We start from the raw sequence: 17,516 nt of genomic DNA, 5'->3' as shown, positions 1-17,516 counted from the left end.
TTTTATTTCAAAACAGATGCAAGGACAGAAACTATTTTCTGTTCTTGTTTGTTTCGAGCCAGTTGGGGCCGATGCCGTAGCCGAAAGCGGATCAAATTCGTAATAAAATCAATAAAATTCTTCGCTTTTTTTCAGCATTGGGAGGCGGTCGGTGACCGGGTGAGTGCATTTTCCAATCACTTGCCTATGCTTTTCGCAGCTTGTGGGAGAAAAAAAATATAAAAGCGCATTGTGCTCGAAAGATTACGGTTAAATATTAAAGGCGCCTCTGTAGTTAAGAGCCGTTTGAACGCTTGCACGGCGTCGGTTATCCCTTTCGCGTGGTTCACCGCGCAAGGTGTAGCCGTTGACCGCGTTTTTTACAAGTATTTCGGTGTCTTCGACAGGACTTCGATTACGAAGAGAGGGCTGGGTGCTTCTTGAACCGTTTCGGGCATGTACGCAGGCAGCACACCGGGGACTCCCCAGCAAGGTGAGTTGTCAACTGTGTCATTCTGGGTGGTAATGTAGACGGCGTTCGTCGGATTTGCGGACCACATTTCGAGCATCACGAAAAGAGCTCGGCATACGACCTGCTTTCTGGGCTCAAAAGCTTTACAGACAGCTTTTGGCACGTAGTAACGGCAGTTTAGCCCAACGGCACCAACTGGTACTACTGTGGATATCGGCACCACATTTCATGGGTCAGTGTACAAACGTGTTTGCGCCTTTTCTTGCTGAAGCGGTGGTACGCTCGACTGAGAGACTGATGCATACACAACCTCGTAAACTTTTATGTTGGCGGCGAAAGGGCAATTGCTGACAGCCCCTACCCCCGACCCCGCCAAGTTTCATAACATTCACACTACACGACATTCATTGTGGGTGCTTGTACAGACATACTGATCGCGGTAATACTGACAATGTGAACTGCAACTAAACAAATGCAAGAAGTGAAATTGATCGAGAAGCTTAGCAATATCGATAGATGAACGCCACTGCAGAAGCACGTTCACAACAGAAAATCTTTTAATTTACAGAAAGTGTGCATGCGCATATTTCTTTAGGACCTTAGGAGACATTTCCCCTCGGTGATGACAATGAGAAGGGTGCTTGTCTAGAAAACTTCGAATGAACCAAGTAACCTAGGTAGCACTGTCGGGTACTACAGATGGTTTCAAGCAACAAATTGTATCAAATTCTCAATAATACATAAAAGTCACAGTTTCGCCGCAAGGGCGAAGCAATGAATGCGATAGCAAGAAACTAATGCTATACGAAGTGAGGCTCGCCAATGGATACTCTCAGTTTGAACAGCGCTCCTGTTGCAAAGGCGGCCAAAGAAGGAAACTAGAGTGCTTCAAGTGTCGAGTTGTGACACTTGCTAGTTCGCGCTCATCTTCTGTTTGTTCTTTTAGCGGTGTCCCTTGAGCTCGAGTGACTTTCGTACGCTCCGTAACATGAGTGCGGACGTCATGGTGAAAGCTTGAAACATCCCTCTTCCCCTCATCACGAGAAAACCGCGCGAGCAGACAGTGGAAGGGCAAGGTTCTCCCTGCGCAAATATGAGAAGAAGCGAGCGAGCTCGCCAACGACTTTTAAATGCGCCCGTCGCGCTCCTAGCGCCATCTCGCTGGTAATGAATAAACGCTTATTATCGCCTGCCGTCTCTGAGTCCTGCCATCGGTAAAGGGTGTGTATATAACGCTCGCCGTTAGCTACGTGGAAGATCTGCGTTTCGTGGCGTAGTGGTTAGCGCCACTCGCTGTGGAGCAAGAGGTCCCTGGTTCGATTCCGCGCTTCGGAAGCATTTTTCTGAATTATTTTTTTGGGGGCTTTTATATATATATATATACATACTTATACATATACGGTGCATGACGGCGGCGACGGCAAAATCCAGCAGAGACTGTCCATATAATTTCTATCGCAATAATTAGTTTTTTTTTTATATGCATTACTTTTTATTGTAGTTTGCATCATTGTGCACACCGCTGTCTTCCTTTCTGGCACGTCAATATGTCAGCTGATAACAGAACTGAGGTCTAGCCAAAGACAAGACTGAAGACAACTTCTAAGCATTAGTTCTTATTGTGCTAACTAATGCATCTGTTAGGCAGGGAAGTTTGAATGTTAGCATATTTGCAACTTTCCCAGCCTATAGGTGGCGCCACTGTATATCTAACATGGCAGTTATTAAGATTATCGCAGTGTTGCAGATGGCACAGGAGTGTACACGTTTGGAGAACAGTGCAGTTCCGTGTGCTTTTGTTGTGCTCCGATTTGTTTTTTGTTCAAGCACTGGAGCGGTAACATGTAGTTATACCTGACGGAATCTCTTGCATGCAATTGGAACCACATTAGGAATAGAAATGTGCGAACATTTCCACTGCATTGCTAGCAGAGCTTATTGCGCATTGCTATGTGTTGCCAAGATGATATTACAGTGGGAGATTGTCACAAAGGCTGAAATTACCACACATAAAATCTCTCTGTAGTATAAGAGAAGTTCTCGGAGACTCGCTTTATCATATTTTTGCTTGTATTGTATTTGGCCAGTTGCTTGTTCAACTCACTTCAGAGCAGGAAGGGGAGTACGTACACAAAAAAATGTGTTGCTCTTTGCGAACGGAGAACTAAACCTCATGAAACATGGTCGACTACCGACGATGTGATTTTATGACGCTTACTTAATAAAAAAAAAAAAGGTTGATCCCTCTGTCATAGGAATCGGTATGACACGAAAGTGAAACTTGTCACAGAAGTAGTTGATTGCTTTAGTGCATTGGTATATCAGAGCTTGTATGATGTCTATTGTTGTTTGGCTGATGTGGTACCGCCTGATGTGGACGCACTAACGTTGACGCCTAGTGGCACATCTCCATACCGACGACTAACGCCCATGATCATGATTTAACCCTTGCAGTAGCTGATGTTTGTAACATATACGTGGACACCGCATATCGTGAATCCCGCGCAAATATGGCATCAACAAGCACATAATAAACACTGGTACTCGATATGCACTCCTCTGAAGCGCCATGAAACGCGAAGAGAAACGCTATGCGTGTCATGTCTTCCCTCTATAACCTGTCCGTTAATTCTCACAAGGCGAACGGGGAACGCGGTGCGACAGCCAGGCGAGCGCCGGAGAGCTATTTTTCGATATGGATGGATGCTATGGAGCGAGGCTTGGGCTAAAGCCACCACCTCGTGGTGTGTTAAACGAAATTACACTTCTATTGGAAACGCGCCGAATGGGATGGTCGCAGCAACGGCATGTTTCTTTTTTTCCGAGCCTGGTGGCACACATGTCAGCGCCCCGTTATAAAGGGGACGCTCATAGCATCCATCCATCCATCCATGCAAGAGCACTGCGAGATGAAAGTGTGAAAGATAAAAGGCCCGTTCATGTAGCCTCCGTTATGTGTTTGGTGGTAGCTCAGTGGGCTCAACGTGCGCCAGCCGTCGTTGCAGACCGAGAAGTCACGAGTTCGACTGCCGTCAACGGAACTTTTTCTTATAGTTTTTTTTCTTTGCCATTTGATGGCATTCATTTTGCTGACGTATTTCCATGAAGGAAATACGTCATGAACAGGAAACCAGCGACAAGACACAATCGTCAATTTTAAGAAGTAATGTTCCATTAAACGATTCTGCATGCAAGAAGTAATGTGCACATTAGTGGGAAAGTACGACACTAACAACGCCATCAGCAAATAAAACTGAACAAAACTCGGGGAAACAGCAAGTGCTTGAGGTTTGAAAGTCACAAAGGTATTTTCAGGCTATAGGCAGTTGTCAAAATGAATGAATGGCGTATAGGCAGTTGTCAAAATGAATGGTGGCACAAAGGGTCAATGGCGCTGGCGAGAAAAATGACAAGATTTCCCAGATAGGGCGGCGCACCCGAAGCTCACAGATAGCACCATGTGACAAAGCCACAGGACAGCTATTGCCATTTGGTGGCTCCTGCGAAATGTGCCGTACGTGAGACGCGAGGATGCTGCCGTTTGCTGGCGAGATTTTTTTTTCAGAATTTGGATTGCAAAGTTGGGGGGAGTGGCCCTTACACAGCGAGGCCCTTAGTCGAACGTATACGGTAATCTCAACAGAGCTTTCGGTAGCCACCGCTCGGCGGTGCCACGGTACATGAAAAGTTGTGAATAACTGTACTCATTCTGATGTCACTGTAGCCACATACTGATGTTGATATTTTGGTTTGGATCATGTTGGTTTTTATAATTATGCATTCTACAGAGTGTACACGTGTAGGGGTACATTTCAATATCTTTATTGGACTTTACCAGTTTTTAATTTTATTGAAGAATTGCCCATGCGGTGCTCTGTGAACACGTGATTGCATATGTTGGATATTCTAGATCTCAAGTGTCTGGGGTTGTAAAGCTATGCAGACATATTTTGGTTGTATTGTTTTGCCATCACAGATTCTCAGGGCTGCTCTTGCATGAATCCAGTGACTCAGCAGTGCTTCATCTGTGTGCATTGGTGGGCTGTGTAAAATATGGGTAATCTTTCCAGTTGGTGTACACATTATCGCATCGTCATGCAGCAGCATCAGTGTTGCACTGAAATCAGTATTTCTGTCATGCAAAAGAAGGGTGAAGCTGCATAATGACAACCGTATAACATGTTACCTCTCTAAGCAAGGTGAACTGGTTTTGTTTGCTGTGATTGTGTTTTCAAGTGTTAACACAATGCCTTCAACTTTTGTCACATGCTGGAGTGGCCTGATGATGTAAGGTTAGTGCCAGCCTCATGGGGCCGTATCTGGCGCCAGTGATGTCGTATACCAAATTAGTCAGTGAGCATGACTGGTTATGTGTTGAATACTTGAACTTTAGATTTGTGTTCTCGTAACCTACCATTGGGCATGGTCAGAACTTGAAAGAACTGCCTTGACTGTTATACAAAGTTGTTGTTTGTGCTGTGAAGTTTGAAATTCACTTTATATTTCCTGATATGGTCAATGAAAACTGATAGGGATAATATTTACAGAGAAAACATTCTGTGTAGTGTAACAAACATACAAGGGCACACATACAATGCTTTGCCCATGTACTGTTGCTGCCAGCGACGGCGATCTGCCACCGAATCTGAGGACCAGTGCCTAATTAGCAGTCTGAAGACTGGCGCCTTCATTAATACAGGGGAATATGTCGCCGTACTTGTCAGCTGAGCCAGTTTATCTGAGATACTACTAGTAAAATAAGAGGATGTGGTACACGGATCATATGAGACCACTCACAACTTGAATTCGCAAGACTCTGAGAAGCATGTCACATCACCATTCAGCCATTTCACGTTGTCCTCAATGCCATCACCACTATTACTGTATGCTTTGCTCTTGTATCGAAGGCATGAAAAGTCCTATGACTACAAGTATTAATGTCTTGCTGGTCTGTGTGCAATTGCTAATTGTTGCGTCTAGCACACTTTCATTTGTCTTGGATGTGCAAGGGGGATTAGCTTGCTTTCAAAGATGACATGGCTAAATGTGCAGCTTGCTTTTTATTAAAGTAACGGTCGATGTACTTTATGTGCAACATTTTTTAAGGTTGTCTTATTGAGACGCAGTAGGCAACAAGGTGTTTCATGCACTAAAGCAGTGTGCAATGCCGGTGGTTAATCAAATGGAGTAGCAGATGTTAGTGCACTGTTTCCTAAGCCTTGATTACAAGTTAAGTTCCTGTGGAGTAAAAGCAATGCCTCGATTATTTGTTTTGATGGTTTTCTAGTACATGCGTTTTTCCAGCTCCCGTGCTCTTTTTCTTTCCTTTTTGCTGTTGTTCAGCAAAATTGAATGGAGCTCTACACTGAACATTTTGTGTGGCTGTGGGATCAGTGTAGCTAGCTGATAATGTTAGGCTAATCTAACTGTGTAGAAAAGCCATGATATTTTGGAGTCTTCCAGGGGGGTGTGAAACCTTTTTGGCTGTCGCCAACATCTACTGGTCTGCTGCGAAGGCTTTAAAGCATTGCATGTGTGTGCTTTGTCTAACATTTATTGCGACGTGCACTTCTTTTTATACTGTTATGTAACCGGACCGTTACACGCACAACCACTGCCTTGCGCAAACTGCGTCCGAGTGCTTGGGAACCTTCCAGATTGTTTTAGAATCTTCCGATAAGACTGTGCGCCGCACGCGAACAATAGTTTATTCTGGAACTAACCCCAGCACCAGCAATAATGCTGGAAAATTCGATAATATGTGTATGAAAGCAGACATATTTCACAGATGGGCAGATTAGTTGATGCTTGACGACCGTGCTCACTGTTATCTTTGTACAGTGAGTGTCGCTTGTACTTTTCTTTACCGGGCCCAAGTTTACTCCATTCAAGCATTTCATCTTTGCTGACTGCGTCCTGCTTTTCTTCACTGTCACGACAATGTGACGTTACGATCACAATCAGTATATGGTGTCTCAGAGGCCACAAATGTTAGGACACAAATATTGCAACTTAGCGACAAGGGGGCATTTCTTTTGCTGTCCAGAGGCACTGTGCTACTTTCTGCTGTCAAACCAAATAAGATGTTGTCAGTGATGATGCACTGGTATCCAAATTACTGAGTGTTCAATCAATAAATTAACCAGATCGTTATTTTCTGTCTATACAAAATAGACAGAAGGGTCTGTGAAAAGAAGCTGCCTAGACAGCTTGACAGGAACTTTGGAATGGGGGCAGAAAAATAGATTTTTCGACATGGTTGCTCTTCTAGGCAATAATTGCTTTCATAGGCCAGCAAATTATTGTGTGGTTGCAAAAGCTTTCGGGTGGAAGTCATGGAAGAGTTTGGCCATTGTGGGAGGCACATTGCTTCTAGTTTTACCATGTTATGGGTGTCTCAAAGGCATCGCGAAAAGGGTACAATGTATATGTCTCTGCAGGGCACATAGGCACATTGTTGAGCATGTTGGTGTCTTATGAGGCAGGGTTTTGGGGTGGCTTATGTTTGATGGTGACGATAGGGAGCATCAGGAGTTGGCTGTGGTGGTGCAGCTCACACAACCCCTCCCTGTTGAACCTTTGCTAGCATCTTGAGTCCTGGTTCTGTATTGTCTCTTCTGTTTTGCTTCATTAATGCTGGGGATGTCGTTCAAGTTCATGGTTTTGTTCTTCCTTTTGAACATAGTCCATTTTGTGCTCTCACTTTTGGTTAGGGTTCTTTCGGTGAGGGTCATTCTAAAGGCCGCAGGAATTGTTCGTTAGGTTGCGGGAAAGCTTGTGGCCTCACACACGAGTGGTTCGTTTGACGAAACAGCTGGCTGCGCGTGGTGGTGCGCAGGCCCGTCAGCCCGGTGGCAGCAATGAGCAGCACGGTGAGCGTTCAGCAGATTCTGGGCGAGGCGCGCCGCCTGGTGGGTCGTCTGCGCGAGCAGGATGGCAACGCCGACCGCCTGCTGGCTCAGGCGCAGGCCCTGAGCCAGGGCGTGGAGGCCATGCGCCAGTACCACGAGGAGCTGGCCCAGCTCAGCTGCGTGGCGACGACGCCGCGGCCACGTGCCGCGCTCGTCCTCTCCATTCAGCAGGAGAACCGGCACATGCGCGAGCTGCAGCAGGAGAATCGTGAGCTCGTTGCTGCCCTCAAGGAGCATCAGTCGGCCCTCGAGCTGATCATGGCCAAGTACCGAGAGCAGGCAAGCATGCGTGCACCACCACTCGGTGATCGTTCACACTGGTGATTGACATAGGTCACGACCTGCTGTGGCAGCCTAGCGGCTAAGGAGTTGCACAGCTTAGCTTCAGGATGTGGGTTAAATTCCTGCTAAGACTGTAGGCGCGTGTTCAGTCTCTGCTAACCTTAAGGGTGTGTGTTCAATTTCTGCTAGGCTTGAGGACCTGGTTTGATAGGGATCAAATGTGAAACTCTCGTTTGCTTAGATTTAGGTGTACGTTAAAGGAACCTAGGTGCTCAAAACTGATATGGAGTCCCACCCCTCTCACCTCTACGGTATGCCCCGTAACTGTATCGTGGTTTTGGCCCCAGAACTAAGTTTTTAACAGAGGTCATGGGACCATTTATGACCAGAGATCGAAAAGTGCCTCAATGCAACAAATGTTCAAGCCGGCTAGTGCGACCGGCCCATTGCCTCACCACATGGCCACAGCTTTGCATGGCCATCACCACGCTTAAGTGGATGTTCTGCTCCTGAGAAGCTGATTGAATCTGCAGTCAGGGACTGAAAAATTGAGCAGTGAGTAACTGACCCTAGACAGTTGCTGTTTGACTAGTGTGACCATTAGCGACCGTTTGGTGACCTCTGCAATTCACCGGTGTGAACGAGCCCTTATTTAGTACGATCTCCCAGGTTTTGCAGTTTTTCGGACTCGAGTTGTAGATCATTTGTTCACATTCACGAAAGCTCTCATCTTTCACATGATGTAGAGTACTGCATGATGATAGGCATGCCAGCCTCCCTGCAGGCAGCTATGGACTTTATCACATTGACACTGGCACCATATATTGGCTCAATAGGCAACTCAGCCACTATCACCTAATTAATGACTAAAGTGTAGTATTGAATTAGGCCAAATGAGGCACTGCTTATCTCTACTTCTTCTAGCACAGCTTTTCTTGGTGACTGTCTCTATGCTGTGGTATTTCATTATTTGCTTGCACAGGCTCCTCTGAACTGTGGCTTGCCCTGTGGCTCAGGTTTCCAATGATAAGTTGTAATTTGGCTAATTACTTCTAGCGTTATAGACAGAACAGGGTGTTATGCTAGATGAGAACAATAGATACGGAGGATATGACAGAAGTTTATCCTTTCTTATTTACTCGTGCAGTAATTTGTCAGAGAAGCAAGTTGCGTAGATCTGTCTGTCTCGAACTTATGCAAATTTCGATGCAAGCGACTGTACCGGTATTCATTGTGTCAGCCTGCTGCAGTGATTGTGACATTCTTCTGACAAGGAAAGCACTGATAGTTCGGTTGCTGAGTGCAATAGTCACCTTCTGATGGAAGCACAGTAGATTTAGGTGCCTTTTCTACATCTTCACTTTCAAATTTCTTCAACCATCCATTTGTCATTCCAGTCAATCAAAATTCTGTGTCAAGGATAATGGATATTGCTGCTGCGGTCGGTCATTCCTTGTCGTTAGTGGCAGAGTCTGTTTAAGGCCGGTGAGAACTGCAGTGGCACGCGAAATGTCTCGCGTTGCATCTGCACGAAGCCAATGCCGTTGTGGGGTGTCGTGTAGGTGGCGCGGCTGGGCTCTGTGTGCCAGGCCGAGCAGCGCCTCGGGGAAGGCAACCAGGACTGCCACCACCTGGCCGACAAGATCTGCGAGATGGCAGAGGTGATGCGGCGCGCCGCCGAGATCGACGAGCTTGTCGGTGCCCGCCAGACGGAGACCCTCGTGCGTCTGTCGACAGAGAATGCCGTGTTGCGACAGCTGCTCGACATTGGTCGGCGGGCCGGCTCTGCTGGACTCTCAGATGTGGAAGTGCAAACAGATTCGGGAAGTGTAGCCAGCCCGGAATAAAAGACGTTCTTTGGTTTCGACGCTTGCCATCTCTGTATCTTTGGATTCGGTCACCACTCGGGGTGTGGGACTTGGCCTCTGAGTATTGGGCTACTTGGCTTTGATGTGCAGTACATTTTATTGCTCTACCTATGGAACCTGCACCATTGTTGAAGACACTTGGCACGTGTTGTATGCAGTATGATATTGGCGGGTGACTCTTTGGATAGTGAAACGTACAGTATTTATGGTGCACTTGATGAGAATGATACTCTACTGCTATACAACACCTTATGACACAAAAAAATAGAGCATTAAGTGGGTAAAAATGAGGCATGAGGTATTTGATGTTAGTCCTGAAGTTCATCTTATGGTGAAACCAGTTATTGCTGCGTGAAAGACTGGACACCATGAACTAGAATCACTCGTGACCAGAGTTTCCAGATGCTGCTGAGCTAACAAGCAAACGATCATCCCAAAAGAAGCTTGAAAAAAGCGGATGTTGAATAAATTTTTTGTTCTTAAAAATATTTTTGATCATAATAAAAATATAGCTCAGATACGAAGGAAAGGTTAAAAATAACTATTTTTTTGCAGTGAAAATATGTGCAACTATGAACGAAAACACATATTTACTAACCACATATGCTGGAAAAACACAAATAAGCCCCAAAAACGCTACAAGTGACTCGAAAATTTTACAAGCGGCTCCGTGAGTAAGGAAGTCCAAATTGCTTATTATAAGTGGAACTGGCAACTCTGCTCGTGACATGCTTGTGAAAACAATGTGATCACTAGACTGGATTTTAGGCAAATGTCTATTTGTTCCTTGTGTTCATACTACCACCGCACTTTGGTATATGAGCAAAAGTTAGAGTTTACGAAGGACTTCTATAGTGTTTTTATAGTGCCTATAAATGCCTATTTTGGTGATTGTGCCTAAATGCCTATAAATGCCTATTTTCAAAGTCTGTGCCTGTAGATGAACACTATTTATCCCCAAGTTTCGTTTTCGGGTGCAGTTTGAGACTGTTATTCATGTTACTGGGCAACATTGACTATTCAGAACTCTGCGGGTTCTGACTAGTCCTCTAGTTCAACCAACTCCTGGAAAACAACTGCTAGCAGCAGTGAAGTGGGACACGCCAGACAGCGTATGCCGCTGCGCTGACATGGCGCGAGCGGTTGGTGAACGAGAAACCGCGGATAGCCATCAGGGGAAAGAAGAGTGCAGAGCAAAAGAAGAAAGAGAAATGTGATGTGCATTTATTTTGGCTTTTATTTTGTTTGTAATTTACATTACCGCCAGGGGAGAAATTGGCTCTTTGGGATTCTACCCAGCCAGTAAGAGGCATCCCTTCCTGCCTATTTTTTGCGCCTAAAGCGTGCTTTTTTAATACCTGAATCATGTGATCATTTGCTGGGCATCGTGTCCTGGGCTGGGGCAGCCATTTCAGATTATGACGTTTGGTCATGACAAAAACAAAATGTTTAATCAGTCAAAATGTGTAGAAAGCTAACTGCACAAAATGTGTAATAACACTAATAGCCCAGACAAGCACTCTGATGTCCATTAGGTAAGGGGACATCGTCTGGAAACGTGTTCACGTGCATTGACGCACGACAAAGTGGCATCTCCCTATTGCCGAAGTTCCATTTCGGTAAAGCAGATCCTGCATCTACTTTTTGAACGTAAAGAATGTACTCTCACATACAGCGTGCACAACTCATCAGTACACCCTTTCAATGAATGCTCGTTCCATGGGTCTCGCCATAATCTCCACAGGGGCTGTTGTAAGTATGCGTGACCACTAATGCGATTTGCCGAATGGTGAAGATTTACTCTGGCTATACTGTCAACCGCCCGCATCACATCGCTAGCACCGCCATGTTGAATTCCGGCAGTGTCACTTGCTTTGTCGATAGTGTGGTGCATTGGAGTCTGCACGATGGGCGTAGTCAACAAAAGCCCCAACAAACAGCGCTGTTTTTAAAATGTTTTCTCTCCTGCTGATTTAATGAGCAGTGCCTAACAAGCAGCCATGCTGGAACAGTGGCACCTTTACTTCAAAGGTTGAACTTGTAGCGCCACCTTCGCGACGTCATGTCAGCTTACACTTTCGCGTAGTAAGCTTTTTCGTGGAAATATGTGCATCTTTTCATGCTAGTGCACCTTGTCAATACCTGTCGCTGTTACAAACAGGAACATTGAGCAAAAAACGCCAGACCTGTGTGGAAAGCACAGCACTGACACAGTGAAAGCTGGAAGAGGGGAATTTTTTTTTTAATTTCGAAAGTCTGCCCTTAGGCATAATAATTATTGATTCAGAAATATGCATACAAATTTGCTCGTTACATAATGCGCATTTCTAGAGCCCGTTGTAAACTCTCTTGGGGCTGCTTATACAAGTACACTAGCAAGGTACCCACTACGCTGTAAATTATAATTTTTATGAAGTTGGGAAACACCCACTACGCCATTCATCATTCTGCGGAGAAGCGAGGTACCAGCTACACAACTGTAAGGCATTATGTGCACTTCGTTGATGTGACAGCTGATGACAGTGAATTATGGCTGAGTCCTTTGTAATGGGTTGGAAGCTTTAAACGACCCACTAGTTACATAATTCACATGTGATGCCCGGTCGCTATTTCACTTTCCCAGCACGCTATATAACATACGTTAACGTGAGATATAGAGAGAGGGAAAGAACTTTATTGAGACCCTGAGGAAATGGATCATGGGGGGCCTTATGGGTTTCCTTGGCAACCAATACAAGTGCACTTGCGGGAACCCACTACGCTATAAATCACTATAACTTGTGTGAAGTAGGGAAGCAGCCACTGTGCCATTTTTCGTCGTTCTGCGGAGGAACGTGATATCCGCTAAACAACTGTAAGGCATTATGTGCACTTTGTTGGTGCTGTGGCTGATGATGATGATGATGATGAAGAATTATGGCAGAGCCCTTAGTAATTAATGGGTTGGAAGCATTCAACAACACACTCGTTGCGTGATTCGCATTGTGTGACGCCTGGCTACAGAATTGGTGTCGTGTAACACCTGGTTGTTATTTTACTCTTCTACCGCGCGATACTGCATATGTTAATGTGGTTCCTTCCCAACATGAAGCCTTTGTAGGGTCTTTTCGCAAAGGAGTTTCAAGCACTGGCATAGCTCTGTGGTAGAATACTGGGTTCCCACACAGAGGGCCCAGGTTCGAACCCCGTTCCATCCTGAATATTTTTTCTTATTTAGTTCTTTTTTTCTTATTTCGCACGATAGTGGTTACAGACACCAGCGGCGGTGGCGAACAACTACGGTGCCAAAAACGGCCATCGTGATCTCATACCAGCTTTCGCTGTGAAAGAAGGCCTACTTTAAACTGACCCTGTGACATGTTTTTGAACATAGTCAGAAAACTCTGCCCCTCGAGGCACCTGTCAACATGTGAGCCAAGTGTTTATAGCACTGCACACGGCAAGAAATTAACAATTATGTTTCATAGTCAGCTAGAAATCGTTTGCTTTTCTCCTGGCAAACTTCCTCATAGAAGGGCTCTACCACATCAGCGAAGGATATGACCATTGGCTGATTTGATGATCGCGAGAAGGGGCTCAAGGTCATGATGCGTGCCGACACAACTTCTTGCCCCTCTGTCTTCTTACCCTGCTGAGGTTACAGTGCACTGGTTGAGACGAAAGGAAAGGAAAAAAGGTGTGCGACTAATCCCCATAACTCCACTCGTACTTGACGGATTCCAAAAACTTTTGTGGCAATCGATTTGTGAGGCAGTGAACTCCAATAGCGATGCCAGTTGATGATTACTTGGAAAAGTGTTGCAAGGCCCTGTTCATGAGGTGTACATTTGAAGGAAATGTATCTGGAGGATAGCTATACTACACTTGGCCAAACAAAACGGGGAAAAGCACAGGTAACAGTGAAATTATACGGTGGTGTCTACACTTTGCATTGAAAATGTTGTACGCAGGTTGTGTGCATGTGTGTGCACGCGCAAGCAAGCGTTATCTGGAAAGTTTGCTCACCGGCATAACAAACTAACATACATACGCAGGTTGGTTTTGGCCATTGCAGTACTCGCGGATTGAAACGCTTTAGGGCTAAGTAATGCTTGTGCATTTCCAGCGTTGGCAGTTCATGTCATATTGGCGTAATTTTTACTCTGACTCTTACATCAGAGTCAACATTACCTTTAGCGGCCAGATTTGCAGCAACATGGTGCAGTTATCGCAAGCAGTTGCTCATAGTAGTCATGATACCAGAAAAAAGAAAAATGTCCCATTTCAGTTCCCGAGTACTGTAACTCAGGGTTTAAAGCTCAAGTAAAAAAAAAAGCCATCTGATGTCCAGAATTAATGTACAGCTTTCTTTAAAGGGATACTGAACTAAAATTTGAAAAAGCTACGAAAACACTAGCATTTGACTCGGACGACACGACTGTTCCTATAAACAGCGTTTATTTCACGTAATTTCGAACAGTTGGCCGTATTTTTAGTGGATTGTGAGAGTGCGGCGGCTGCACGCCATTGCGCTTGTCGACGGCCGTGACCTCGAATGCTCCAGCAAGAGGGGGGCAACCGGCATGCTCTCTCCTGCCCTGCCACTTCCCTTTCTCCACCTCTCCTCTCAAGAACACCTTCCCGACCGTGAGAACACGTTTTGAGAGAGACGCGCGGCAGCGGGTGGCGGCTTGCGATGTCGATTGGTAAGCGATTTTGCAGCGAGCACGTTTGGCGAGTCAGTATCCGCCGAGTTTCGCGTCACTTCCTCTCTAGTTCGCGGTGCGGCCGCTAGACGCACCAAATTGCGAAAAATGCATTAAATTCATTATTTTCTGCTAGTCTCTGGCTGAAATGAAGGTTGTTTCAACAAATTTCAGCACCCAATCTTTCAAGTGGGCCATTTATCTCGGCGGCGAAAATTTTGCTCAGTATCCCTTTAATGGGTACCCATGATAGATGAGTTGCAGGTTCTGAATGTAAGAAAAAAAGAAACTGATCTAACAAAATTTACGGAAAATGAACTGCAACAGTAATGTAGGGGTTATTCTATGGCTGTCATGCTATTTGCTGCTGCATTGCACCAGTGCCTGTTAAATTGTCTGCACACGTCAATGTACTCCACTGTCTGGTGTGTTCTCTTAAATAATGTTGCCACAGTTGCTGGTAAAGGGCCGTTTAAGCCAGGCACCCTCAGCTAAAAAAAAACCAACTGAGCACAAACTCTGGGTTTGTCAATGTCTTGTGCCACACCGAACAGAGCTGGCACTGATAAGCCTTGGTATAATCAATGTACGCTCACAGAGTGAAGCTAGTACCATCTTGCACACGTTTAGCTGTGGTGGGATGTCCACGTTACTTAGAAAACACACCTAGACAGCACTTCTCTGATTGTTGGGTAAGCCACATACTGCTGCCATAGTATTAAAGGTATTAACACCACATAGCCCAACCCTGATTAGCAAGGACATAAAGGCTGTATAGCGTTTCTTTAATGTGTTAGAGCTAGTTTTCAGTTCTGAGTAGATGAGAAAACAAATTTCTGATTAGCCTTTAGATCTTGATTAACCATATAAAAAAATTATTAAATTAGAAACTTTGTTCTAGAAAAGGGGACTGGATCAAGGACTTGTTTCTTTGTTAGACAAAACCAAATGAAACCAACAGATAATGAAGTCAAGGAATGTATAGAGGACATTATTTGTAGTCTTTAACTACAGTGCGGCAATTACGATATAAATGGAAAGGAATTAATGTGGATGAAAAAGCTGCTTGCCTCCGATGGGGATTGAACCTACAACCTTCGGATGACACGTCTTATGCTCCACCAGTTCACTGATTTCTACTCCTCTCTGCTATCAGCACAATAAACACAGGAAATACACTCGAAACGGTAGTTGTTATTGGAGCACATACAAAAAAAAAAAGTTACGTCTAGGAGAATGTTGGCTTCCCCGCATGGCTTGTCATTCAGCTTGCGATACTGTAGTGGAAAACAGTACTGTCATATTGTAGCACCATCTGTGCATTAACAAAAGAGAACTAGATGTGTGAACTTGCTCAAATAGTCTTTTGTAAGACAAGCTGGGACATGTTTTCATGCATGAACATGACCAGTATGCGTCAGTGGCCATGTGAAACCTGTAGACGTGCTGAGCTTGTCTGTGGGAGATAAAGGATTAGCTGCCATACAAATTCAGTTACTTGAAAACATGTTATTAGTTTTTGATATATACTCCCCTTGGCAGTAAATAAAAATGAACAAGTTTTAAAATTTTTCTTTCTCTGGAATGGGGCTTGAGAGTTTTGTAAGCTTATGCAAATATCGCTTCTTTGGTTTGAAGCAAGGTCGAAGTGAATGGTAATTAGTACCAAATATGAGTTGCTCTTAAACTTAAAAAAAATTACGAGCCATTCCACTCTTTGAGGTTGGATCACCAGCGCCGCTGTTTTACACATGACAGAGAAGTGACGTCGCGCAGGCCAGTTTGGCACCAAAGGCCCGGTTGTGAATGTGCCCATCATCAATCAAACCACTGTGCAGAGTTTGCTGCAACTGCGACACATCCACAACACCACCATTAAGGTGCACATTAAGTGATGTTGCTTGTCAAGCCCACCTACAAGATAGCACTCTCCGATTCTTGACTTGCATCATCTCGTCTGGCTTGCCACATGGACTTTGTGTTTCATGCAAAATCTTCATTGGTGTTTGCTGCCCACTAGCACTAACATTCCCGTTGCTGTTCTCTTTGTCCTTCCTTGTAGGCGCACTTTGCAGAAGTCCTAACTATACATGGCCATACCATGGCTACTGCAGAACATAAATAGAATGTCCTACTCGGTAGCTGCTGCTTTCAGTTAGGTTGTTGTGCTCCAGTGTGCACAACTTTTTCTTTCTGAGTAGGCTTCGCTGCAACACATTGTGGGCAAGTCAGCTTAAAAGACCAAGCTTACATTGATCCCTTTAAAGTCGGCTTCACTGCTAAACACAAATGTGTTGCTGGGAGGACATTTTTTCAGGTTCAATATAAGCTGTCTTGTGTGGAAATAGGAAGGCCCTGGGACGTTTTTCGTTATTTTATTGTTTGCTGTTGTCCCGAGGAGCGCAAGGGTGCAGAAGCTGCTGGCTTCATTTCATCGGGCTCCAGCATGGACAACTACCACCATCTTGGGAAGCCTGAGTAAACTAGCCACTTGTTGACAGACTAGGAAAATGTGCGGGCCCCTAGCCTTATACAGCTTTGCTGTAAAAGAATTCAGTTGGGATGCAGGTAATATGCTCACTGAACTTTGAGGTGTGGCTTTGTAGCCGTGTGGATTTTCTTTGAATAAGTAACTTAGTGGCATAGCGGCCTCACGCTGCAGTGAAACCACCTCTTCTGGTGGGCTACGTGCAGTGCAGTATGGCTATTCGTTTGTCTCGAATGCTTTGAAACTTCAGAAATTTTAAGTTAGTGTCAAGTCGAATTCGAATACTCTAATATTTTTTAGAATATTCAAAGTGCTTGAATATTTGCCCATACCTAGCTTTTAACGGCGAAGCTGTTTAAGCTTTTTGTTTCGTCGTTTCGTGTGATCAGAATGCCAAGCTGCGCATAGCGTGTGCTCTCTTCGTCCTCTGCTTCATCTTAGGACTGACTATAAATGAAGATAAGTCTTGGTGACGTATGTTCGAGAAATTAGTATAGTTATAGTACATTTTTCTGTATCGCCTAGCAATATGCCGGATAATAAGGCCTGTGGCCAGCACAATCACTGAGGTTGACACAATGGATGTATAGTGTAGGCACTTCTTCAATGCATGTGTCTTCTGACGAAAACGAAAGGAGAAGCCCAAAAGGGATAAACAGGGAAGAAAGAGAAACAGAGAGAGAAATTGAAACAGACAGGAACAGAGAGAGAAAGGACCTTGCTGATTAAGATCATGCTAATTAAGACCACATAATTAAGGTCGTTTTAATTAGGTATTCCTAATTAAGGGGAGATGCTACTCGAAAAATGGCCTTTTTTCTGAAAATTGTC

The 17,516-nt window shown here is 44.8% G+C and overlaps 1 protein-coding gene across 2 annotated transcripts in view; it reads left to right on the top strand.

Moving 5' to 3' along the window:
• The first annotated feature begins 48 nt into the window (after positions 1 to 48).
• LOC119405911 (FGFR1 oncogene partner 2 homolog) overlaps positions 49 to 17,516 on the top strand; it is a 31,464-nt gene continuing 13,996 nt past the window's right edge. Inside the window, exons 1-4 of one of the 2 annotated variants that reach the window (XM_037672736.1) lie at positions 71 to 159; positions 387 to 472; positions 7,290 to 7,641; positions 9,207 to 9,509. In XM_037672736.1, the coding sequence (XP_037528664.1) occupies positions 7,312 to 7,641; positions 9,207 to 9,491 (615 nt within the window). In that variant the 5' untranslated portion in view covers positions 71 to 159; positions 387 to 472; positions 7,290 to 7,311 and the 3' untranslated portion in view covers positions 9,492 to 9,509. Of the gene's footprint in view, positions 160 to 386; positions 473 to 7,289; positions 7,642 to 9,206; positions 9,510 to 17,516 lie in introns of those variants that run through there. The other variant, XM_037672735.1, reaches the window with a different exon arrangement.

Source organism: Rhipicephalus sanguineus, chromosome 9 (assembly GCF_013339695.2).
Source record: "Rhipicephalus sanguineus isolate Rsan-2018 chromosome 9, BIME_Rsan_1.4, whole genome shotgun sequence".
In the NCBI taxonomy this organism is placed as follows: domain Eukaryota; kingdom Metazoa; phylum Arthropoda; class Arachnida; order Ixodida; family Ixodidae; genus Rhipicephalus; species Rhipicephalus sanguineus.
This window is presented reverse-complemented; position numbering and strand designations above follow the sequence as displayed.